The 27127-nt window shown below is 40.3% G+C and overlaps 1 protein-coding gene across 1 annotated transcript in view; it reads right to left on the reverse strand.

Annotated features, from left to right (window-relative positions):
- LOC149774293 (uncharacterized) overlaps nt 1–10683 on the reverse strand; it is a 31559-nt gene extending 20876 nt beyond the window's left edge. The window contains exons 1-2 of the mRNA XM_089945419.1: nt 10479–10683; nt 5597–5794 (exon numbers count right to left, since the gene is read on the reverse strand). Of these exons, the coding sequence (XP_089801545.1) occupies nt 5597–5794; nt 10479–10545 (265 nt within the window). The 5' untranslated portion in view covers nt 10546–10683. The remainder of the gene's footprint in view (nt 1–5596; nt 5795–10478) is intronic.
- Nucleotides 10684–27127: the final 16444 nt, after the last annotated feature.

Below are 27127 nucleotides of genomic sequence, written 5' to 3' on the forward strand. Positions count from 1 at the left end.
ATGGCGTTAAACCCTACAACAACAACAACGTTCTTTTCTCACTCCGATACTACAGGCAATCTCAGCTGAAAGAACAACCACAACAACAATAACAGCGACAGACACCATAGCAGCGGATTTGAAACTATCTACCTCAACTAAAGAATTAGTATCAGAACCAGAAGAGGAAATTGAGGCGATTGAGGAGGAGGAGGGGGACGCTGACCCTCGTTGAGAAGTACACCGAAATGGGGCTAGATCAAGCATTGCATGACGTTAACAAAGCAGGGCAGTTTATTAGAGCCATACAATACGTTGCCTACAAATCTCTAGACACCTTTAAACCAAGTCCTTCTCAATGGGGATTAGGGTCAGAGTTCTTCCCCAATTCTACAAACAAACGTACACTGGATACCCCCTCAGTCAACTGGTAGAAGCCGCTGCTTACATTGCCGCCCATCATGGCTACGCATTTCCTGATATCAAGATTCATGAGACTAGTAGTGCGGGAAAGAACGTGAAAGCAAAAGAGAGACGTGTTACCTTCTAACAGAAAAAACAGCCTTTTTTAGGGCTCCAAAAGATTGCTTTTTATTAAATAGGGAACCATATTTGGCTTGGTATCCCTCATTGACTAACTATTCTCGAAACAAACTTGATCCATTGGAACACCGCAACAAACTTAACTTTTTAAACATAACAGTGACCAAACTGGTAAATGTCTCTTAGACATAATAATTTAAATAAGATCAGTATGGCTATTTTTATGTACACTAAGTACTAATATTAGATAGATATGTTAGGAAGTAGGAAATTTAACAGACTCGTTAGATTTGAACTAATTGCACAAGTGGTTAACATATTATTGGTACATTTTACTGTCCATTAGCAAAAACGGGACTTGATTTGAAATAAGTACGGGCTAGCGTTTTGTTGAGTACTTAACACCCATGGCTGTCTTTTTGAGCACCTTTTTCCTCCTTTACCACGCTCGGACAGAGAAAATGAGTGTGTGGTGAGACTATTCCCACTCATGTTTAAAGCCTTTCAGATAGGTTGTTAAGGATTAGTTAGTCCTACACCTGAGTGGCTAAATTTAAAAGTAGTCTGTGAGTACATAAAAGCCTGGGAGATGAGGCTCTCTTTCCTTCCCCAGGAGTAATTAAAAATCACGCGGTGCGTTATTAAAATAGTGATATATGCTCCATTAGAGCGAAAATCACTTTAATTCAAGTAAGCAGGCAAGCAAGTTCGGGTACCGTCTCTAGCACTCTTGATGCCACCAACTGTCTGGGTTATTTTCTTTCTTGCAAGCCCCTATGTTCCACTTCTGTTTGTGATAATAACTTGTGATACTTCACATTTTCTAAAGTGGAAATCTTTACAAGCCGTACAAAATACAAAACTTATATGACTTTGGCTTTTGACACTTGCACAGACTCTTCACTTTATAAGTGTCACAAGAAAATTGTATATCCCATTTTTACCATTTTCAAAAACACGCACACACTTGCAGCTTGACCAGAAATATGTACATCTTGTTTTGTGGATAAGTCACAGACAAGTCCAAGCATATATAGGTGGTTATGAACGTTAGGAATATCCCCTCATTTTTTCAGAAATATCAAAGCTTGTATGTGCATTTTCCCCTTTCCACTCTATATTAGTGCTTAGATTTGTTCCAAAAAAAAAGAAAAAAGAAACGAAACAATTTTAAAGAAAAAGAAACAACTGAATTTTGAATTCAGGTTTCTCTCTGTTTATAATTTTTTTCAAGTTGATGGTACATGACAGAGTACATTCGCCTACCTTTCCAAAGTGAGAGGCATTTCTTCACATGTCATTGCCTTTGTTAAATTCGGTTTCATTGGTTAGTTATCGTTAATCTTTAATTTTTTTCATACATTTCTTTTTGATAGAAGATTTAAGGCTTTCTATTGTTGTAACGGTATTTATGTTGTTTAGTCTGTTGATGAAATTATCTATAGCAAAGTGCTTAAGATTTTTCAGTTTTTTTATTATTGCAAGCCCTACAAAAGGAGACCAAGTTTGTCTTCAAAGACGATTGAAACTCTAAATTACACGGGCTTGAAGGAAAACATCGTTGTGTTTAATCTAATCATGCTTGCCGTATCTCTTTGTGTTTTAGAGGTCATATTTCTTCTTAAGTAAATACACGCATCAATAGACATACAGATTGGGTCATCATCCTTGAGTTTCACTGTACTTTCGGTTCTTTACTTCATACAAGCCCCAAATTTATTAGTTTGAAAAAAACAAGATAACATGCCCCTCAATACTGTAACACGTCTGTTCTGACTCTACCGATGTGAGTGTGAGTGTTTATGTCGAAATGTTTAAGTGAGATATAAAAAAATGGTCAGCTTGAAAACGCGAACCAATACTGTGACACTCAGTATTTTGATGTTGTAAGAGGAAATGGTACAACACAGACAAAGAGGGCTTGTAAGTTCACATTTCAGTCTGTCTGCACTGTAATGGTAACAACGCAAGAACATAGGGATTATTATGCCACACAGTCCTAGAACAAAACAATGCATCACCCGTTGTAAGCCATTTCATTGGCTATACTTATTTTCTTACCGCGTTCGCTTCGAATTGACTTCAGTAGCTATTCAGACAGTGACGAGAATGGCCATGCTTTACTGGGTCTATCCTATAGGCGATTTATATAAAAGAAATATTTTTAAAAATTAAACTAATGCACGAACAATCGTACTATGGGCGATCCCATGGAAATTGTGTCCGTCTTACTGCAAAATATATCAACATTTAATTTAACCGTGCAGATCGCTAGAACAGACCTCTGATAATATACATTTTGAAAAGTGTTGTGTGACACGGATCGCCATTGTCGCTTGGTGTCTGCTTTCTTGTTCGAAAAGAGATCGTTTCGTCTTGACTATACAAATTTAATTTGACTAAGTTTTGCGCACTACTTGAACTCATACATTTACGTTGTAGGTGTAAGCCGTCGTTCTCAGTTTTCTGGAAGTTCGTTTTTGCGTTTCTCTGATGTGATACTATTTTTTATGGACCGAACGAAATTTCTTTTGGCGTGAATCAGGACTTGTGGTTTTGTGGCATAATTGGAGAGCATTGATTAAAGCTCAGTTATGTCGTCTTCGAAATCGCTGACACGGATTTGAACTAACACTTCAGATTTTGTGTGAGGCGATACGGTACATCATTGCTTTTACTTCCTCAATGAAATCGTTTCATCTTATTGCAAAATTACATTTGACTAGGTTTCATACGCAGCAGGTCCCTGTATATAAGGAGAGTGTCTTAGCGTCAAGTATTCATTCCGCTCTCAAACGATCAAGAAGATGGAAGAGTCAGCACAGATCGACCTGCTGGTCAAATATTTGCTAAAAGTCATACGAAAGCATAATTCACATGCGAAAGTGGCAACAAAACTTACTCTTTTGGTCGTTGATTTGATGAGAGTCATACGAAAGTGTGTAAGTGCTAATGAAGTTTGCTATATCTGCAAAGGTAAATGGGTATTTGTCTCCAGAATACCTGCTTCGTCTAAGAAAGAGAGACAAAAGTCAAGATACCTAATATCGTTGTCAGGAGAAAGGACACTGGAATTCAGAGTGCCCTACGAGAAAAGAGAAGAAACAAAAACAAGACGAAACAGAGAAGAGGGATTCAGAAGAAGAAGAAATTGAAGATGATGAAGAACTTGTACCAGTAAAGACATGGAAATGGAAAAATTGACAATGTGAGCCGATGCGTTGGCCCTGATGTGAAATTTCATACTACCTTCTAAAAGAGAATAGACCAGAAAGAAAACGTAAGTGTCTCTTGGTCTTGACATTGTATAATAAGGATGGCGTGTTTTGTTTTTACTCACACTTTATGAAATTGTGCTCTTTCACCTCTCTCTATTCCTCTGGGTCATGTTTTAGTTAGAATTGAAATGGAAGGATGTTTTCCTTCACGCACGCTCTTTAGGCATGCAAGTCGGTAAACAATAGTCAGTCTATTCCTCCATCATTTTGTGTCTTGATGTTTCCTAAATCACACACTGATGCCATAAAATAACGGGTTAAATGGGTTTTGTAGTGTTGGGAGTGGGGGTGGGGTGTAGGTGTTTGGCAGAGTTGGTCATTGCAGGTGAGGGCTTAGGTGCTTTCAAAAAACTTTTTCTTCTTCTCTCTGTGTTGATAGTATATTTGGGGTTTGTATGCGTTCGCGTACGTTTGTGTGGATAGTTTATTTGGGGTTTGTATGCGTTCGCGTACGTTTGTGTGGATAGTTTATTTGTGGTTTGTATTATCTCCCTTCTGTATTGATAGTATATTTGGGGTTTGTATGCGTTCGCGTACGTTTGTGTGGATAGTTTATTTGGGGTTTTTATTATCTCCCTTCTGTGTTGATAGTATATTTGGGGTTTGTTTTTTCCTCTTCCCTCTGTGTGTGTGTGTGTGTGTGTGTGTGTGTGTGTGTATGTGCGTATGTCTGCGCGCGTACGTTGTGTGTGTATGTGGGTGTGTGTGTATTGGTGTCTGTTTGTCCCTATAAAAACTCACTTTATCCCTATCAGATACACTCTACCTACATACCTGCAGTAGCGTGTATTCAGGTCAGCCACTTGCAACACTGTTGACATTTATCCCCTAGTGTTCAGTACAGTGACGTCACTGACGCTGGAAATTTCGGGACTATAAATATGGACTTGGGGATTTCCATAGGTTGTAGCTATACATATGTACTAGAGTTCATAAACAGGAACGTCACTGAAGCTGAGGCTATAAAAAGATAGTGGGATTTTCCAAAGGAATAACCCACAAGTTGTAGTATAAATAGATAGTGGGATTTCATATGAATTTTAGCTGATTATAGCTATAAATAGATACATGGGTGTTTATCCACGATCGTCACACAAGTTGATATTGTAAGTAGTTACTAATTTTATCCATTTTAGTCTAAACCATTGTAACTTAATTTTCGGGGATATGTTTATTTTCCTTTAAATTCTGGGACAATTTCGTCATTTTAGCGTTACTTTTAGTCACATCCATTTTGTCGTTGAACATTTCCTTGATTATAGCCATTTATAGCATCATTACAAATATGCAAATTTTTGAACACCCCAGCAAGATTTCAGGTCTTGGTAATGCTTTATATATAAATCTCACGCTTGTACTAGTGTATGTATGTCTCTGTCTCTGTTGTGTTTGACCCTCTACCATCATTGTCCCTAGACAGTCCCACCATGTTCAATTCCCCTTGACGCTATACAGACTCACCATGTTCAATTTCCATATGTTAAATTCCCTTGTCCCCAGAGTGACCCAGGGTTTTTTGCCCATGTTAAATTTCCATTGTCCCTCGAGTGACCCAGGGTGGTTAATGTTAAATTTACATAGTCCCCAGAGTGACCCAAGGGTGTTTTTAATGGTAATTTCCATTGTCCCTAGGGTGACCCCATTCACTACTGACAATTTAGTGAATTACGTCAATAAACTAGATTTTGCCGCCATGATGATTAGGATGTTGAAAGAGCTGATTTAGAAAAATATTTCAGGTTCTTTAAACAGGCTCTTACTAGTTGTTATAAAGTGTAAATTTAAACAATACATACGTGTACAGAGATCTTCGATGGAAACGTTGACACTATCATGATGAAAAGGATCCCAAGGAACCAATTGTCCGGATGTGGAACATTTCACCCAGCCAACTTTGTCATGGTGTTTGTAATCTTTGTGGCACACATACAGACAAGGTGGGTCAAATGGGTCACAACCCCAAATTTCACCGTGGGGGATTTGCCTATCGCATGCTGGAATAATGTTATGAAAAATCGTTTTAAAGCAACATTAATACTGAATGAGAATGGCATGTTTTCTAGCCCCGAAGTATAGACATCTGAACATTCGTTTCTGCACCCACATGTGATGATTACTTCCTTCAAGCAGAACATACAGAATTCTTTGCAGTTAAATGATGGCATGAAAATAGCGATTTACAAAATACATAAAATATTAAAAGGGTCTTTTGTTTTGAATACATAAATGATATATCGAAAATCATGTAAATAATGTTACAACGAGAAATCGAATGTAAATGATATATCGAAACTCATTAAAAAGCAAAAAGGTGATATCAGATCAAATGCAACCTTGACTAAACTATGCCTAACGCAGCAAAGTAGACGTACCTAGAGAAACGCAATTCGCCTGCTTCTTAAACTTCATGGGATGATTACATATTACCTTTTCACCTTATCTAAATAAGGTTTACTGCTTACTTACATAATGGTGAAAATAAAGAAGTTGTAGGAGTTGTAACCGCAGAAGTCACAATAATCAATACTTCTTGATTGATAAATAACAGGAGCAAACCTGATTTCATCAAAAGAATGACCATTAAATGTGTCAGCTAAAGGAATACATTCCTGATCAGCATCATTCTCAAGAGCCCTCTTTGTCACTGCACCAGTAACCGCACAGGCAAGATATAAATCTGGAATTCAATCTCAGCAGGATCAACGTTCTGATCCGAGGAAGGGTTTTCAGTTATCTCCTGCTACGCCATTGCATGGTAATAAGTGAATATCTTTGAGAGGTAAAGAAGTCACCACTTCGACAGTCACGGTCCTGGGGCTAAGTCTAATGTCAAGATGACAAAACAGAGAGGAACATTGATAAAACCTCACTCTACGCAACGAATGAATTTACTTTTACTAGAAACTAATTCTCGAACAAGGGCAAAGTACCTGATAATAAAAGACTTAGAAGCTCCAGCAGTGTATATTGATATTTTATCAGGGACAGATCGGGCTGAATTACCAGTCTTTCGACAAGAATAGTTCATAATTCCCTGAAATAGAATATGACTGGGATTTGTTTGAGGGAAATAATATCAGAGGCGTAGCTATGATATTTTGCGCCCGGGGACGAACTATAAAATTGGCGCCCCAGCCCCTCCCCGTTTAATCACATTTTTGAATATTACCGTTGTTTACTTATTATAATGTAACGTTGTAAGCCTCATTTTGGCGCCCCTGTACCTTGGCGCCCAGGGACAGATGTACCCCCCTGGCCCCCCCCCCAGCTACGCCTCTGAATAATATATTGCTTTCAATACAAGACAACCACCTTAAACTATCTGAAATAAGAGCATGACTTTACTCTTTTCATTTTTTAAAAGCAGTAGTAATCAGAAATGATGTGTCCTTCAGTTTTGCAAGAAGTCCACCTAGGAAGAGATAAGGATTTCAGATCGCTCTTATCAGATATTTCATTTCTTAACAGTTGTGTCATATCGAGATCTGGAGGTACGCTTTTTAAACTGTATTGAATATGTTAACCAAAAAACTGCTGAGAGGAAGACTTGTTGACAAATGAAACTTTGCGTCAAGGAATGCTAATCATCTGTGTGAGAAGCGTTTCAAACGTGCCTGCTCTTCTTTCATATTCATCTTACAAAAGATTTGGAGGCAAATAAGATTATGATTATATATTTTTTCACGATCTAATAATAAATTTCATGACTTTCGATATAAACAAACCCAGTGTTTAATGTCATGTTTTACTGACGATGGTCATGAATAATGTAGCATTTGTAACTAATACTTGCCTGAACAGTGTAATTTGCATAGATACTCATAATGCTATGTTATCAAATCGATTATTTCTTGAAGAATTGTAGACTTTACGAAAAACACTGATAATAAATATTTCTTTTCAGTTTAGGTAGCATATCAGAAATAAAAAATAAAGCAACAGCAACAATAATGACAGCAGCAACTATAAAGAATACAATAATAATCGTTAAGTGTAAATGTACTGTGAGGTCAACCAAGTGTTGCTCAAGCTCTTTTCTTTGATCACTGGATGTGAAAGGCTGAAAGGGTATTTTTCAAGGCTATGTTGATACAATTTGTCTTTATTATCATTTAAACGCATATGCTATAGTGTTTTGTATCGTTTTGTAAATAAGTTACGAGTTAGTATTGTTGCAGTCAATGTTTTGTTTTTCTCAGTGCTATATAAAATTCGAACCAGTGTGGATGTAATTCATTTTGCACTCCAGGTATATAAGTCTGATAATTAAATATGAAATTAACAAAATCTTTGAAGTCAGATCATTATTTTACTAAGATACATTATTATAAGATAAATTACTTTCTTAAATAATGCAGACAGCTCCGGTGGCCTAGTGTTTAGAGCATCCGCCTCGGATGCGGGAGGTCGCGGGTTCGAACCACAGCCGAGTCATACAAATGACTTACAATAATGACAGCTGCCTCGCTTAGAGCTCAGCATTAAGAGGTTATTGTTAGGACTGGTCGGCCTGGTGTCAGGATAATGTGACTGGGTGGGACATCATGCTGCATGTCTGCGGCATGATGCCCCTGTGAAATACATCCATCTAAACTACCAAGCTGCATACATCGTAGCGATATGACTGAAAAGTTATTAAGCTACGTTAAAAATCCAAATTACACAAACACACACACCCAAACAAATATACATATGTTCATAAATGATGTATCTTTACAATAAGTTCAATTAAATGTTTTGTCCAAATACACATATACACAGTAATATCAAAATGAAACAAAACTTTAGGTTGCTTATGTATTCCATGTATAGTTATTACCAATGAGAAGGATGTAGTTTAAGTCCAGTTAAGTTTACTTTCGGGGCCCCGAGTGGCCAAGTGGTCTAAAGCGCTGTCCGTTACGGATCACTGCCATCTCACCTCTGTCTGCGTGGGTTCGAGTCTCGGATTCAGCCAATGTGGGTATGTGAGAAAGCTTGCCAGTAGCTTCTCGTGGGTCGGTGGTTCTTTCCGAGGTTTTCCCGGGTTCTTCCTCCACCATTAATACTGGCCACCATGTACAGCCTATCGTGTGCTGAAAAATGGCGTTAAACCCTACAACAACAACAAAAACTTTACTCTCGTGACAATTACTTGAGCACACAGAGTAAGCACAACTGAACGAGTTATTGACTAAGTGGTCAATCAGCCAGAACAAAGAAAACACTTTATTCGCCTGTCTTCAACGACCACATGTTTCTTCTTCTCTAGAGTGGTCTCCTAAGAAGGATGTACTCTTGATTTACTTTTCAGGGATTTTCAATGCGTGCGTGGTATTTTAAGAAGGTTCCGGGGTATGCTTACTTTTCAGGGTCCCTCCAATTGGTCATTTAAAAACGTTGAATATTTACTACGCACTCTGACCTGTTATGCTTGGTATTTTTCATCTAGAAAGATAATAATGTCCTGGGTGTCAATGTTTGCAAATATATATATATATATATATATATATATATATATATATATATATATATATATATATATATATATAAGTGTGTGTGTGTTATGTCTGCCTGTCTGTCCTTGGGTGTTTATCAGAGTTAGTCATTGATAATTCTGTTTTCTTCTAGAGACAAGTGTTTTACGTTTCTATCCTTTTTACTTTGCTTTTAATTATGTTTTGTGCCATTATTACTTAATGTGTTGAATTTCCACTCTTATTTAACCAAACTTGAGCAAGCAATGATATGGCATGAAATAGGTAAGATAAACCTGTTTGATGAAGAAAAGACTGTAAAAAGCACAGAGTTATTTATGTGTTAATCTTCGCGTATTTCGATATGGATAACTGCTTGGATTAATTCTATGTATATTCATGCAATATTTTCAACGTTTCAAAGGCATTAATGTAGACGATATATATCAATGCATATTATTGGATTATATATATATATATATATATATATATATATATATATATATATATATATATATATATATATATTTATTTATTTATTTATATCCGTTCATATGAAACAATTGTCGTACTTATATAAATATACTGGACCAATGATGGTTTGAAGACACCTAAGTTCGTCAAGTACAAACTTACTATCCAACGTGCATGCCATATTCATTTTTTTTAATTATTATCATCTGAATCACGAGACAGTCCATAAGAGCTATTTTTTGCAAGAAAAAACATCGTTTTAGACTTTACACAAATGTGTATTAAAAGTCATATGCTTGATAATTTATAGTGATTTTAAATAGGGTTAAGGACAATGAAGAGTGTTTTTAAATTTCGCTATGGTTTCAAAACACTGTGCCTAGCGTCTTGTTTTGTACGATCAATTTAACTTGCCTAAGTGTCGTTATCGTTGTATAATTTATAGAGCATATCTGTAAACAACGTAGACAAGGACCTGTAGTGGTCCACTGCTTAGTGGTATAATCTGATGTAGTATAATGCGTCAGCAGATCAGGGTCTACGCTGGACCTTTTCCAACTTAAGTGAACGAGTACAATGGACCCTGATCTGTTCATGCATTATGTGATATACACCGATTAATACTGAACATCATCTACCCCGATACTATAATACTCAAAAACGTCCTCTTGCAGCCTTCTTTACTGCTCTTGAGAAAGCAGGTCAAAAAACACGTTTAGAGCAATTTCCGATAAATGTAAATACTTACAACATGCAACGCTACAGATCGATACAATCCACAGAAGCAGAAAATAGATCAAACCGTTCTTTTCCATGATTTTTGACAATCATACTTTTCCTGTCCACAGTGATCAACGGATTATACTTAATTCCCTATGCAGAAATCAACCGGTCTATTGCAGCATATAAAAAACAAAACAAATCCAGGTAGTGAATAGACAAGTACATTGATTTGCTGAACGTCATTGTCATGTCTGAATGATTGCGTATTTGAAACAACTCTAAAGCGGGTACTGGAAGGACAAAGCCGAGGAACTATACGCAATAGCCGTTTATTTTACCGTATTATCCATAACATGGTCACCGCGTATTTTTTCATGGATTCTTTACAAATCTCAGCAGTGCGGTTAACATTGCCGTATTCAAGTTCATGGTGACTGCTACAGTCTCTTCGTTTTTGTTATTTTTCTCTTCTTTCTTTTAATCGAATGTTACACAAACAAAGCTCACCTTAATGTTAACGGTTAGTTAAAACGGAGGAACTACTGATCCGACAACCTGTATTAAACTTTAAATTTGAAGGTTGTATAACGAAGCATTCTTGGCTAAGTCAGAGATAAATTTCTAAACAAATAAGAACAAAATATAACAATTCCCCATCCAAACCAAGACAGGTTGCCTGTGTGTGGAATTGTATTTCTCTTCAAGTAATAACGGAAAAATGATTCGAAATACAAGCACCAAATGCTTCTTAGAGGTGGTTTTAAAATCCATTTTTCTTTAATAATGTTACAAAGGAAAATTATTTTCAAATATTTCTATAGACATAAATACATATTGTCCTGATTTTTTTTAATGCAAATTTGTCACTGTTTTATTCAGGAAGAAAAAGACTGCATGATATGAAAACCTTATGTAGAAGTGATGCACTTACTATAATAGCATTGGCGGCATCGTCTATGAATTGCATTGTCTACTTGTATTGTTAAGACAATACACAAAAACAAAATTGCACAGGACTGCGGAATCGACACATAAAACTGATGATTCATTCTTTGTTGTCCATACAAAGCATAATTTTATTTTTCGTTAATGTTTTATTTAGATTTTAATTAAAATTCATTATAGTATTGTATAACATGCATAACATAGCATGGCATAGCACATCACAGCCTAGCCAAGTCTAGCCTAGCACAGCACAGTACAGTACGGTACGGTACGGTGGTACGGCACGGCACGGCAAGGCACAGCACAGCACAGCATTACATAGTGCAGTATACTATATATATGCCAATTTGACTAAAATTATTTAACATTATAATTGCATAATTTGCAGAAAATAAGTAGTCATAATATATCACAATAGATTTAAATCATAATAGTATTTCGTTCAAACTTCCATAATGCACGAAAATTATTATTTAGCTTGCAGTACAATAATGGGCACACATTGTAGTAAAGATGCTGAAGCAAACAAGCAGAGATGTCAAATATTTATAGTATTTTAGGTAATTTAAACTTGAAAATGAAAGCAGATGAAAAAAGCCACAAGGAAATATAGGTAAATGTTTTAGTAAAATTGACCTATATTTATTTTGATGTAAAATGTTTCGTATTTTTTTATAAAGAAATCTGACTTAGAAAATTAATTCGTGTGTGGCTTAAAAATACATTTCGTACATTTAAATACTATTAAGTCCAGTGATGACATAGACACTGCCATTATCAAAATGTGCTTCTCTTTAGCAGTATTATTCGTCGGTACAGTGCTGGTTCATTTACTGCTTCCCAGCAACAACGTCTTGCTTGTCGTTATTATATTAGGACAGGGAGTACGCTGTTCTCCTGCAATTATAATTGGAACGATTACAGAAGACCTGATCTGTATGATGTTTTGACAGGTCAAGGAATGCACTGTTCGTTTGCAATCATACGAGGAACGAATACAGACGACATGATCTATATAATGCACAGCGAAATCAAGTTGGTTACTTATTCCTTATTCCCGGTTCAATAAGGAAGAAAGAAGAGGAGGAGATATAGAATGGAGGAGATATATATCAATATTTGAATCGGGAATAAGTAACTGGTTACTTATTCCCGATTCAAATATTTTGCACATACATTTGAATACTTATTCCTTATTCACATCACTATAAACTGCCACATTGCAGACATCGTAGCGATATGACTGAAAAATTGTTAAAGCTACGTTAAAAATCAAAATCACATCACATCACATCACATCCTTATTCACACCGAAGTTTTTAATTATTTATTCAGTATTCACAATTCAGTGTGTAATTGGTTACCACTTAGTTAATGCAGATGAAATCTTTTTAGGGCATGCATTGGTGGAACTGTAACATGACTGGAGAAATACGAGTGCTATATAAAGCTGAATATAGACGGATCAGGGACTATATGTAGAAATGGTTTAGGATATTGATAGGAATATGTGTTTTGTAATTTGATATAGGGTTAATTAGTTGTGAGTAGTTAATGGGGATACCCTAGCGACAATGGGACTTTAATGTTAAAATAGGGGGGTTGTACCCTGGCGACAATGGAAAATTTAACATTAGAGAAAAAAGTTTGTACCCTGGCGACAATGGGAATTTAACATGGGGAATAAATCGTGGGACTGTTGAGCGACAAGGGGAATTTAACATGGGGAATATATTTTGGGACTGTTGAGCGACAAGGGAAAATGGAACAGGGTCGGGACCTTATTTTAATAGGGTCCCGACCTGATGGGTCTCAATTGTTTTTAAAAATAAAAAAATAAAAAAAGGGGTAGGCAATTGAAAGTCTATCTCTTTTCGAGAGATGTGGGTGGCCCCGAAAAGGGCCTTTGGTTTTCTTCTTCTTCTAATTTCTTCTATTTCTCCAACAGCTTCTTATTTTCTGTCCTACACTTTTTCTCTTCTTTTCTTTCTTTTCTTCCTCCTTTTTCTTCTTTTTCTCTTCTTTCTGCTTCTCCTCCTCTTCTTTCTTCCTCTTCTCATTTTCTTCTTCTTTTTCAATTTTTTCGTTCCATTCTCTCATCCTTATCCTTTCGTCTTCATCCTCCTTCTCCTCCTTTATTTCTTTCATCAGAGCGCTGATCATGTCCTTTACTTTTCTTAAATTGTTGATCTCCATCTTCACTCGATGGAGTCTATAAGAATAGTGATCCTTGTTTAGCCTAACTAACATTTGCTCCATCATACCCAAATTGTCCAGGACGTCTTGCAATGTTTTCATTTTATCAAGTTGGTTTGAAGCCATCTTCCTTTTTATTCTCTGTAGAATGGTTTGAACGACGAATACTGTGGGTTCTTATACGAAAAGCGCGGACGTGATGGAAAACATCCCCCTAAACCCCAAAAGTTATATTACCTACATCATCACTTAAAACGTGCCGACGTGAAGGAAAACATCCCCTACTTTTCTCATTTTATATTATCTACTATCCACATAAGTGAAGCAGCAATAAACAAACCCCCAAATATACTATCCACACTAACCAACTTAAGCTCTTACAAAACCCAATAATCTACTATCCACACAAACGTACGTGAGTCCTTATAAACACACAATCATATACATAATCTCATACACTCACACTAGGAAAAAAGAGCCAGTGTTTATATTCACACTACTCTACATACACACATTGGCAAATGGATTGCTATTTCTTTTCTAAAGGTTTGGGTAGCCCTGAAAAGGGCTGCTTGTTTTTGAACTCCAGTGACACCTGGTTAATGATGGCACCTTCCAGGCCTGGCACCACACACACATCTTCTTCCCCAGTCTCCTTTTACTTTTTTTCTTGCGAGTGCAGAGGCGGGATAATTGGCTTCAGCACCCCAATCCTCTGTCTCTGGTATCTTGTAAGTCATCCTCTCTCCTATTCTGGCATATTCCAGGTGTACATGAAGTTCAAGCAGTTTTGCTAGTCTGGTGTTCATTCTCTTGATCAATCAACAAGGGTAGCTAGACTGCCGAGCGAGTTACAATTTATACTAAAAGCGCGGACGTGATGGAAAACATCCCCCTAAAACAAATTGATCTTACCTACATCATGACCAAACAACGCACGGACCTAAAAGAAACACTCACTCACTTTTTTATACTACCAATTACTATTCTAAAAAATTTTATTAAACAAATAATATACTATCCACATACGCAAAGCAGTCAAATCAAGCCCCAAATCTACTCTCCCCACACGTCAAACAGCAAAAAAAAACATGATCATAATCTACTATCCACACAAACGTACATGAGCACTTACAAACACACAACAAACGTACGTGAGCACTTACAAACACACAATCATATACACAAACACATGCACTCACACTATAAAAAAGAGTCAGTATTTATATTCACACTACTCTACATACACACATTGGCAAATGGATTACCATTTCTTTTCTAGAGTACTGAGTAGCCCTGAAAAGGGCTGTTGTTTTTTTGTTTGCTATGGCAATCTTTTAGTTTCTAAGAATGCGACGTCCTCTGAGGATAGACTTTCTGACGATAGGTCTGCTTCTTCGGAAAGAGAAGAAAAACTCTTTGGTGTCGATACGACAATCGACAAAGCCTCTGTCAGGTTCAGGTGGATGCTGCTGCTGTTGTTGCTGCTGTTGCTGCTCTCTCTGCTGTTTCTGAAGTCTGTACTTCTCTGTCCATTCTTCTTTCTCCCTGTTCATTTCTTCTCTGAAGAGCTCTTCTATCAGGTCTTCAGTGACTTTTAAGATTCTCACATTCTCTATCTCTTCTGGCTTCGGTATCAGACTGTGTCTGACCCTGTGCAAATTCACGTAGGCTTCGTTTAGCTTAGCTAGTTTGGAGCACATCTTCGTAGGAGGATGAGTCGACAATGGATGGTTAGACTGGAGGCTGCCCCGGCTTTAAAGTCAAAGCGCGGACGTGAAGGAAAACATCCCTTCACGGTTTTCGAGCCGGAACGTTCAATGAGTGTCATGAGAGGGACAGTAAGAAGTCAAAGAGCATGAATCAAGATTTCTATAATCAAACAAACCACAAAGGCATCTTTTCTTCAAAACACAACATTTTTTATTTAAAATCACTTAACACTAACAAACAACTATAACATTTTTAACAATATAACATCAAACATTTTTTCAAATAACAAACATTTTTTTCCAACTTACACATTATTTTGGACAAGGCTGGCAACGTTGTGAACGAAATTGTGATTTCCACTGCTGGAAGTCATTAGGCCATTGATGGACACTACGTTTCCTAGCTTGAGACAAAAGATAAGCATAATGGTCACAAAACCATTGATCTACTTTCACATCGTTTCTAGAAGAAGAACGAGGATCAAAAAAAGTCACTAAATGTTCTAAAGAATAACCCAGGCTGCGATGACGCAGAAAATACACACAATATTGTCCACACACCAAGGAATCTGTGCCTTGTAATTTCATATTATTGAATCGGGTGGTCTGAGCATTTCTTCTCATAAAGCCAATGATATCGTCTTCCAAAGGAGGCAATCCATACGAATCGAAATATTCCACACATCCTTCTTGAGGAAAGTAGACGGCTACCCAGTGGGTTTCTGGGAGATGACTGTCGTCCGTGTTGATTACATAAGCTAGATGGTCTTGAGGTTTACGATGAGGGAGTTCATCTTTAGCACAGACGACAGGATTCCAAGAAGTCGTGTACGAGCTGTGGTTCAAAAGGTAATAAAGTTCCCAGGCATCCATTGATTTGTATGGTTTTCTTCTTCACAGATAATGATAAGTGATCAATTCGATCCTGACGTTTTGCTTGAAAATGTCTGACAAGTAAAAGGCGTTTAGATCCGACTTCTTACTCTGTTCCAAAAGAGATTCGATGCGACGGCACTCCAGAGACGTTAATGGAGGAGAAGAATGTGTATCCAAGCCTTTATACCACTCGTTCAACACGAATTCTATCTCGATGTGATCCCAAGCTTTCGCCAGATATTCGTCCAATTTTTCTTCTTGACTTAACATCAGACATTTGTCTTGTTGAATTTGACTGGGATGATCGTTGTGACATCCATAGCACTCTTCCTTGATCAATTCTTTCATTATATCTGCCAGGAATATAGCAAAACAGGAGACTAAATGGGCTTCTTGTTCTGGCCATCTTGACTTCATCATGATAACTTCTTCGTCTTGGGATTCTTCTTCTTCTTCTTCTTCTTCTTCCACGGTCTCCTCACATTCCATCTTCAAAGTTTCTCCACTAGGTAAAGAGGGATAACAGTCTTCCATGGCTTCTAATAATCCAGAATGACTTCTCTCAAACTGTTGATTTCTATGGTATTGTCAAATTCTGCATACAGGAGGACGTTCACTGTGTGATATGGAGGTGGATTTGCAAACTGAAGTTCCACACGAATCTGACCCGATTTTATAGGGTGGAAATGTCCCTCGTCGCTGCCTTGGTCTGGAGTGAAATCAAAACCGCACAAAGCATAGCCTCCTGCATAATCGTCGTACGAAATACCGTGACTGGTGTTGGTTCCTAACTGTCCCGTGGCTTCGTACAGGGACAAGTACGATCTCAAATAATTCTTCGCGACACCAAAGTTAGGCTCAAAGGGTCAGGTACACAAGGCCTTACCGTCGCGACTGACTTCGATCTTGGACACATTGTAATGTTGAAACTCAAAAGGATTTTGATCGTGGGTTCCGTTGAAGGCTGAATTCCTGACGATACCAACAATCAAACGCTTGGGTAACTGTCCTTGGAACAGATGATCTTCGATCATAGATCGCTGTCCAGCGGGAATGGTGAACGTTTTCACTTCTACGCGTCGTATCGGATACTTGGTGGTCGTTCTGCTCAACGTCTGACTGACGTCGTTTCCCACTTTAGGTAACACTTCCACACGACGCACGTAAAGTCGGGCTTCTTGAATGATAGTTTTGTATTCATTGGCATGGTACACGTCGTCTTCTTTTTTAGTGACACTTTGTAACTCGGGTAAGTAAAACGTTCCTTTGAGCACTTCTCCGTTCATGTCTTCTAATTTATAGACGGCAGGATGACGACCATGCACTCGTCCAGTGACACGAAACAATTCGGTCGTCCAGTTAGGTAAGTAACCTTTGTCGAAAGTGCGTTTGGTTTTGACAATGCGTACCCAATCTCCTACGGTCAACACTCCACTTTTCTTGGGGGGAGCCCTCGTCGGGGACGTACCAAACAGGCGCTCAAACACCAGCACTTCGTTCTCGGGAGTCACTTCTTGCGGGGCACGTCCGATGCTTCGATGGTAAGATTGGTTGTACGCTTGCACCAGGTGCGGTAAGATGTCGATATACTTCAGAGTGTGGTGATGCGTAAAATATTTCCACATACGTTCTTTCAAAGTGCGTTGAAAACGTTCCACGATGCTGGCTTTGGTTTCGGGATTCTCGGTGGCAAAAAAATGAATGTCACGTTTCTTTAATTCTTTTTGGAAAGCTTGGTTCAGAAATTCAGTGCCTTTGTCCGTTTGCCATCGAAGAGGGTGACGACCACTTTGTTTCAACACTCGTTGCAGGGCTCGCACTAACTCGCTGCTCGATTTGGAAGTCAAGGGTACAACCCAGGCAAATTTGGAAAAGACGTCGATGACACAAAACAAATATTTGTAGCCATGATTGTAGCTGGCCAAATGAGAGACATCGGCTAAATCGGCTTGCCATTGATGATCGATGCCTTCCACTCGGGTGCGACTTCTGGAAAACTTGCGTCGAATGGGTTTGTGTCAAGTGTAAGTAGCTTGTTCTTGTAACCATCGTTGCACTTGAGGTAAACGGAGACTTTTCAGTCGCGTTTTGGCAGCACGATACAATTTTTGAACTCCTGCGTATCCTGCAGGATGGGAGGGATCGTAGTAAATGCTGGCTAACACTTTTTCCATTTTGTGTTTGTGTGTTAATAAGGCGCCCACTCTTGGAAGATGCTACTCTTTTTCTCTTGGAGTACTTTCTTTGCGTGTGCGACCGGCAATAGGTGTCGAAGAGGAGGATGTCGGAACAGGGGATATCGGTTCTTGTTTCACTTCTGTCTTCACTTCTGTCTTCACTTTCTTTTTCTCTTGTGATGAAGAAGGGGTGCTCATCATCTTTTTAATCCATCCAATTCTGGAGGTAGGTCGTGTTGTTAACTTGCGTACTTTTTCTGGTGGAGTTTGAAACCCTTCTTCTTCTTCTTCTTTTTCTGTCTTGGTCACTGGTAGCAGTAGTGGTGGTGGTGGTACTGGTGATGGTGCTGGACTTTTCATCAAGGTCTTAAAATCTTTTAATGTGGGTAGAGCTGTTTCGTCTAAAGCTTTCTGGTGAAAGAGTTGTAGTCGTTGCAAGAGTTGACCGTACTTTTGCGATTTTTCTGTTTCGGACAAATCTTGGCGATCCATCAAGGACTGCAATTCGTGTTGTAACTGGGACATTTCGCTCAAATGGGGATTAGGAGGTAAATGCGGGGTGCGTTGTTCTTGCCAACGATGGTATTCCATCCATCGTTTGTAAGGCACTAAAGCTAGTTTTCGTCCTTCCATGGGGTTGTCAAGGGTCGATTCTGAGATCTTGAGACTTCAGATGGCCTTTTTATCTCGCTCCCATCAGTCCTCCCAACATGGTTCCCAAGACTCCTTTCAGCAATGGGCCTAACAAGAGGGGTAAAATGCCTCCACGTTGGACCAACATCTTCTTCTTTTGACGAAAGGGGATTTTCTTTTGAACCATTTGGCGAAGAACGTGACGATGTTTGCCTAAGCATTGTTTCTGGTGTTTGGACAAAGGGATCGTACCTTTCAAGACGTTCAAACAACATTCGCACACGGTATCGATGACTTCTTTGGAAGCTGATTGAATGAGTTTTTGTCGTAGGGGTGGAGAAGCTTTGGACAGGACAGATAACATGTCCCCATGTTTGACTGAACGTGGTGGCAGTCCTTTCCTTTTCTTTCCTTGGGGTTGTTTAGAAGAGGGATGTTTTCTGGAGGGTGACATCTTCAGGAGCACCAAAACACTGATACCCTTCTTGGTCACATATCTTTTTTATACTGGAACGCGTCGCCCCTGATTGTCTTTACGTCGTATCAGCTTGAGGACAGGCATGACACGTCGTGCAGGGGTACGCAACGGACTAAATCGAGCCAGTTCTTGCTTGGACAAATCCAGTAAACTTTGTAACATGCCCGATCTTTCTTGGACTTTGATTTTGGGAGAAGGTACTTTGTGAGCAGCGGCCACTGCCACTAAATTGGAGGGTCCTGCCACTGGAGAAGTTCTTGCGGTCATCAAAGGAGAAGTTCTTGGTGTGATCAACGTCTCCAAGTACTCTTCAGTTCTTGGTGACATCAACGGAGAAGTGAATGAACTTGAGACTACCGGAGACGCGGTCACCGCCTTGGCAGGTCGTGGTTTGCGAGTGTAAGGTTGCGTCCTGGCCGAAGTGCCTCTCTTGTGACTAGTTTTCTTCTGTGGACTTTTCTTTTTCTGGGGACTTTTTCTCTGTTTCTTTTACTGGGGGCTTCTTTTCTTTGTCCGGGGTGGTGTCTGGTAAGAGGAGAGTCCCGCCACTGGAGAAGTCCTCCTTGGGGACCTGGTCTTTTTCTTCTTCTTGGAGCTTCGTTTGACTTTTTTCTTGGGGAGAACTTTGGGGGCATTAGGATCCCATCTTAAGAGAGAGCGAATGATGACCCCTCCTAGAGTACCGCTTCCTCCAGGTTTCAAAATGATTTGTTTTTTGGTTTGAGTGTCGATGCGAGGATCGGCCAGTTGGGTCAAAGCGACTTTGTTTCGATCAAAAAAGCGTTTGGTTTGATGAGGAATCTGAATGATCCCTTGTAGTAATTGACGTGCAGTCACCGTGAACCATCGTAAGACTTCTTTGAGACTAGCTTCTAAGACACGAGCTCGTGTTTGTGGATTTTTTTTCTCGACTGATGCCATACAAGGCACGAATCAATTTGACGGGAAGATGCGACTGAAGGGACGTCATGTTCAAACTGTGTGAGACAGACGAAAAGTGTCTGAGGTTTTTATAGATTTTTTTTGTGGAATGAAATTAAGTCGAGGACGGAGATGTGTACAGGACAGGCCCTCCGTCTTGGCCCCATTGGTGAAACAAGTGGGTACGAAATCGCAAATCCTCGGGGGTCGTAGGTTTCAAATCGACGAGTAAATAGGGGTGTGGAATTTGAATGGCATCGTCGTACGCCTGAGTAAGCCAAGGCGTTCCTAACTGTTTGGCTAAAACTTGCACTTGCGATTTATCTCGAGGGTTTTTAAACAAGACCACGTAATGCGCATTGAGACTGATGGTGCGATGGTCTTTACTTTGTTGAAACAAATTTTGAGTGATGTAAACGACACTGGCATTACGGTGATGCCCTTTGCGCGTGAACCACAGTTTAATTTCTTCTTCGTCTTCTCCTAACATGTCGTCGAAAATGACCAAATGGGTTTGACGGGAGTCAGAGACGATGCTGTCGTCTTCTTTAGGAATGCCTTCCACAAACACGATGGAATCGCCTTGACTTTCTCGCAAGAGGCTATGCGACGATTGCCACTCTTTGTAACACCACACGATGCGCTGAGGTGGTCGATCGATCAAATGATGTTTATGTTCGATCAAAGGTTTGACGAATTCGGTTTTGCCTGAACCGCTAGGTCCAGCAATGAGCATGTTAAAGGGATGGCGAAGATACAAAGCCTCCCAACTGGCACTATCTAAGTGTTCGTCGATGACTTTGACAGTGGAGGAAGAGGGAGCAGAGACAGCAGAGGTAGCCATAGTGTTAGGAATGTCACTTGTGACACGAAAACAGACAAGACAAGAGTTTATATACTTTTTCAGAACACGTTTATTGATTGTTTTAAACATGAACACGAAAGACAAAAATACATAAAAGCCAAAGACTTAAGTACAACGATAAAAGGCACATCAAAACCATTAACGTGGAATAAACACAAGTGTCTGTACAACATGTTTTGGGTAATATTCTGACCAGTTCTATAGGGGGTAAGGTCACACAAGTGTCCTCCCGAAAGGGTCTTTCAGACATGTCCACGACAGTCCTGTCCTGGGTGATGGGTTCTTCTGGCACTGTCACTAACACAGGTTGAAAAGTAACTTTTTTCCCTGAACAACTCTCGTGCATACAGGGCCACTTCTCGGGTCCAAGCCTCAAACCCCCCCCCCCTTTTTCCAGTCACGGACATCTGTCCAATGGGGGTGTAAGTCACAAGCTACACACACATCGTCATACACGTCTTCGGTTGCTAAAAGTTGACGAATCTTTATTTCCCGTAGAGGTCGAGAAGTATTCAGATGAAAACGGAAAGCTTTGAGCAAAAGGAGTCTCTCGTGACCATTTAAGGACATTTGGGTGGTAAGTACTGTTCGTAAAGAATCCACAAGGAATCGGCTGGTAAACGAAATCCCAGAAAACAAGTCACTAAGACAAACATCACTTGTCGACCCAAATTGAATGGATACAGTTCTTGTAATAATTGATGGTAATGATCCACGGTTTGAATATGGTCATTGAGTACCTTCCACGGAATCAGTTCAATCACTTGTGACATAAGCCGTGGCATGGATTCCTGATTTTATAGTCTCTTTATTTCGGAAGCACTAAAGGTACTTTCTAACTAGACATCTTCGTTCTCCAGTAGGGAATCTAAATCTTGCATACTGTAACCTACACTTCAGAGTTTGTTTGGAAGTTTCGTCTTCCGCTAAGCAGATTCCACGTAAAATATGTTGGTAATCCTTTAACTCGTCTTCCTCAATACGTTGCTCTAGATGAATCTCGAAGTAACCAAAATTACGAACATTTAGTTCATTCACTAACTGAAAGTGTTGAACAAGGTCTGACCATTGAAACAATTTCTGACGAATCAGTCCTCTTATATCATTCAGGTACCAGTCGTTAAAGATCTGGTGACGTAACGGATGCAACTGTTCTTTACTTGTATTTTGACCAGCGCTCGGTAAATGCGTTCTCTCAACTCCACAGGCAAAGCACGAATGTTCTCTTGTAAAGTATCCATGAATAGGTCAGTCCGTACAATTCACAATCTTCTCCTACAGCAAAAGTAATCCACACAGTGAGTAATTTCTGACCACTGCCATTCAGGGTAACGTCCAAGAATCTCATTGAACTCTTTTGATGTAAACGGTCTCGAGTAATATAATAGGACGAATGCACACTTGACCCAGAGAAATCTAACACACTGGTTGACTTTTTTCACTTTCCTCATGTGAATTTCTCGGCACAAAAGTTCTACAGTCACCCATTGAGATTTCACTCTGGCAAACCCCTGCCAAACTTCCTTGTAAATCTCCTCTTGCAGTTCTTTAGGTAATGACTCAATATCGTTTTTGAAATGAAGTTTAAATACTGGTCTCGGTGATGTCCAACATTTGACTCCTAACCAATCTGGTTTCTTCTTCTTCGACAACGACATGGTAAGTTACTTCAATGTCTCGGTCCCACTAAGGGTAAGTAATGACAATTCGGTGACCATCGAGCATGTTCTAGGTAGGCCGAATCTTGCGGTTCCCAGTGGTGAAGTGACATACCGCAACTGAAGCACTTGACTTTATCCCCTTCGCCCAAGTATAAAAATCCGGCTCTGGCTAATTCTTCGGGGATCGGTCCTCCCAGATACTTAGGCCATTTTCCTTTGAACGATTGAAGACGATTTTCAAAGTCGCAGTATTCCGACACAGGGAACGAATATTCGTCTTTCACAGGTTCGTTTCGATGAGGGTTGGGTGACATGGACAGGAGTTTGCTCAGGGCTGGATGACATCCGTAGGGAGGTAGACGTGAAGTGGACATTCACCTTTAAAACGAAACCCAGTAAAGTATCCAAAAGGACGAGTGGCATCGCTTTCGCATCCCTCAGGTTTGACACGCACAGCATCACTTTCCATGATAGGGGCAGTGAGAACAAAGTTCCCATGATGCTTTACGGCATCGCTAGGGTCACAGCGTACAGCATCGTTCCCATCGCAAGGCTCACAATCGCATTCCACTTCAGGGGACCCACACTTGAATTGTGCCTGTCTGAACTTGTTTTGTGTTTCTCTGAAAGTATTCATCTTGTTCGCTTGGTCTTGGTAGCCACAATGAACTATCGATCTTGCATAGGGTTCCTTTTTATCTACAGACCAATACCGACGTGTCCATACGGTAATTAAAATGATTGGGAAGTCGCACTCGCTTCTGGTACACGATTTGATAGACTTTTTCCAAGGGTCGACTGACGATGTGGTGAGTGGGTAAACGTACAATCTTGTTGGGTTGATAGGTGGTCACTTTAAAGTGTTCATCTTCTCTAGACTGCAAAGCTTCTTTCAATACGCCAAAGTTCACCACTCGACTGGTACGATAATTCAGAGTCAATCCTTTCACTTTACACGTCGTGTGCACTTCTCCTTGTTTGTCCCGGTATTCGTAACCGTAATTTTTAGGACCACCACTGGCGAAACTTAGAATCTTGTCGTCGGGGTGCTCGTCTGTCCAGGCTCCTAAACGGTCTCCTTCGATGTCAGGGTGCTGTTGACTCGGGTGATCGATGTAAATGCAACTGTCCGTGTCAAAGTACAGGACAAATTCCCCTAACAGTTCTAAAGCTTCGTACAATTTTAAGCGAGCATGAGCTGTCACGTAAGCCGCAATGATGACATTTCCAAAGGGGTCGTCGTGTACAAAGTCCAGATCTTCTTCGAAATTCACTAAGATCAATTCCTCGCGAACGACGTCCACGTGTTTCATGAATTTTGTTTTGTCGTGAATCATCTGGAAGTAGCCGGAAGGTTCTGTCAAATATTCCGTCTTGGGTAAACACGGTCGTTGTGCCATTTTACCCCACAAGCAATTTAACATCACTTTGGCAAACGATCGCCTGCCTTCGTTTTTCTCGATGTGATCTAAAGGGATGCCTTCTTGTTCATAGTATTTCTCTTTGAATGTCTTTTGGTCTTCGGGAGTGTGACACCAGGACAGATAGCCGCTGGCTTCTTGCTTCAGTTTCAAAAAGGCATCCACGTAGTCTGCGAAAATGCCTTTCTGCTTGGGGTCACCCTTGTGGTATTGTTGTGTCTTGGGAAAGTGGCAAATTTCGTACACTTCTAACAGTTGGTATCCCATGTCCAGAGCTTTGAACAATTCTACGCTGACCCAGGTTCCCGTCAAGGCCCGTTCTTCCTGGGTGTGCTGACAAGGCTGGTCTTGGTTGCATGTTTCGGCACAAGTACGGCACAAAGGAAACATCAGTTTGCCTTGACAATGGTGAGGTAACACGGGATGGTACAAGTCGGTGGGAGGCAAAACTTTGCACTTGATCAGACCTTCGTATTGTCGAATGTTTTTCAGGTCGATGTGTTCCGTTAACAATTGTGGGTGCCCTGCAGGAAAGCGACAATATTTGCATACGTAGGGATACAGCGAACACACGTCCAAGTATTTGATTTCTTCTCCTTTCTCTTCGTCGGCTTGGTATAGCAAACAGGTGGCATTGGTCCTTCCTCCGTACAAACTATCCCTCGGGTTCAGGGGGTCCATGAACTGGTAACTTTCCATGAGGCGTTTAAATTCGGGATCAGTTTTCAAACGGTGATCGTATTCGTGTTCCCACATTTCCACCACTTGGTATCCTTCCTGTTCTTACTTTAGGCGTCGCTGACAAGTGACCTGGTACAAGTCTTCCATGATTCGTTGTAAAAACTGATTTTTAGTGCCACGGTCAGGGTAACAGACGGGACATCCGTGAAATAAGCAACCGTTAAACTGGTACACGATCTTGGGGTTTTCTAAGTCCCAGCCATCGACCGAATGCGTTCCAATGGTCTTTTCGCCCCCTCCGTTGCGGGCATGCTGAATCCATTTGTCTTCCTTGTCACACAAGTAATGTAACCAGCGTAGGGCTTTGACCGAGTATTGACGTTTGACATAGTTGGTCGTTTGAGGACTGATGACAGCCACGGTGTTTTCAGGCATGAATCGTTGTCGGTACACTAAGGAACAGCTTTGGCAATGGTGCAAGCTTCTTTCAAAGGATCGACCCCTCCATGAACAGTTCTCGAAATTTTCCACAGCAACGCCGTAAAATGTCCAAGTCGGAACGACAATACTTTAGCATTTCTTCCTGAAAGTCGAAAGGGTTCGAGGCATGGGTCTGGTACCAAGCGTAGAAAGCGTCTCATTGTTCGGTACGCATGTTGTCGGGGTCGTAATAGTGAGCCTCAGGCAAATAGGGTAGAACGGTGTGTTGATTGGCTTCCGTACTGAAAAAGTGTGAAAAGTACCCTTTAACCATTTCTGTCATTCCAAACGTTTTAGGCATTCGACTCAAAGGCATGGCCAAGTAACTCATCGAATCTTTAAACTGCACTTGTCCCACTTGCATGAAAATGATTTTGGCTCCGTTCAAAGTGACTTTAGGACGTTCGGTGCCATGTTCCGTATAGTATCTCAAAAGAAACTGTCCATCGTATCCAGAGAAATTGTGAGCCATCACCGTGGCATGACGATGACAATCTCCGTAACGTTCGATGTCCTCTTGGCTCCACGTCTTGTCGATGGGGTCTAAGATCCATCGGGCGAAGTCGGCTAGCGTGTTCGGTCCCCGAAAGATTTTTTCACGCCCTCCCGGAATCTTGCTGCAGTAAGGGCAATGACTCACGATAGGTTCTTGAATGCACTTTTCGCACGCTCGATGAGCCACGCAGAAATTTGGAATGTGAATGCCAGTCTCTTGCATGCATTCGAAATCGAAAAAGATGAAATTGTCTTTCTTCTTGTGTCCATCCTCTTTCTCTGGTTGGGGTTGGTATTTTTGCACGTAGCATTGATGTTCCAAGTCCACGATGTGGTGACAAATGTGACATTTTTTCTTTCCTGAACATACGTGTGCCTTGGCACTATTGGCACGTATGCGTTGTCCACACGCGGGGCACAGTCTCAGCAGCTGACAAGCGCATTTCTTCTGTGAACCTTGCGCCTTCAAATGTTGTTGGTAACAGGCAGGGCTGACAAACGTGCGCTGACGAGTTGAACAATGCACTGGTTCTTGCCCTTCGCTCAGACAGGGTGGAGAGGCCAAACATCCTAAGCATTTCGAGCCACAATGCTTGTGTTGCTCTCGATTGTTATAGCCATAGTCAGATTTCTCACAGTAATAACCGTATCCCATGAATCCGGTAATACTGGTAATGGTATCGAAATGGTCATCGTGATGATAGACATGAATGTATTTTCCGTTCTTAAAGTCTTTCCCTCGAAACAACAGAGGCCCACGCATTTCTTGAGGGTGCACTTTCAAGGTGTAGCGTGGAGCTGAAATATCTTGCAATGTTTGCATCTCAGGAATGCCATAGGGTGTGTCTGTGGACAGGCCAGCTTGTTGTAACAGGAGTTCTGCTTCACTTCGTTGTTTGGCTCGGTCGGATTGTTGAATAGTTTTCCAGGTTCTTTTCCATTCTACCGTGTTGTTCTTGTTGGCATAGGTTCGTCCCACCACGATGGCACGGGCTAAACACATCTGGTCTTGAGGGTTGTGAATTCGGACGAGACTTGTTTTGGTGCTGCGAAGCTCGTCCACCAATAACATCTTTTTGCGTCCAGTCCCTTGAGGAGGAGAGACGTGGGTCATGTCCAGTGTGGCTTTTCCA

The sequence above is a fragment of the Sinohyriopsis cumingii genome, unplaced genomic scaffold (assembly GCF_028554795.1).
Source record: "Sinohyriopsis cumingii isolate HCF-2022 unplaced genomic scaffold, ASM2855479v2 utg000349l, whole genome shotgun sequence".
Classification (NCBI taxonomy): Eukaryota; Metazoa; Mollusca; class Bivalvia; order Unionida; family Unionidae; genus Sinohyriopsis; species Sinohyriopsis cumingii.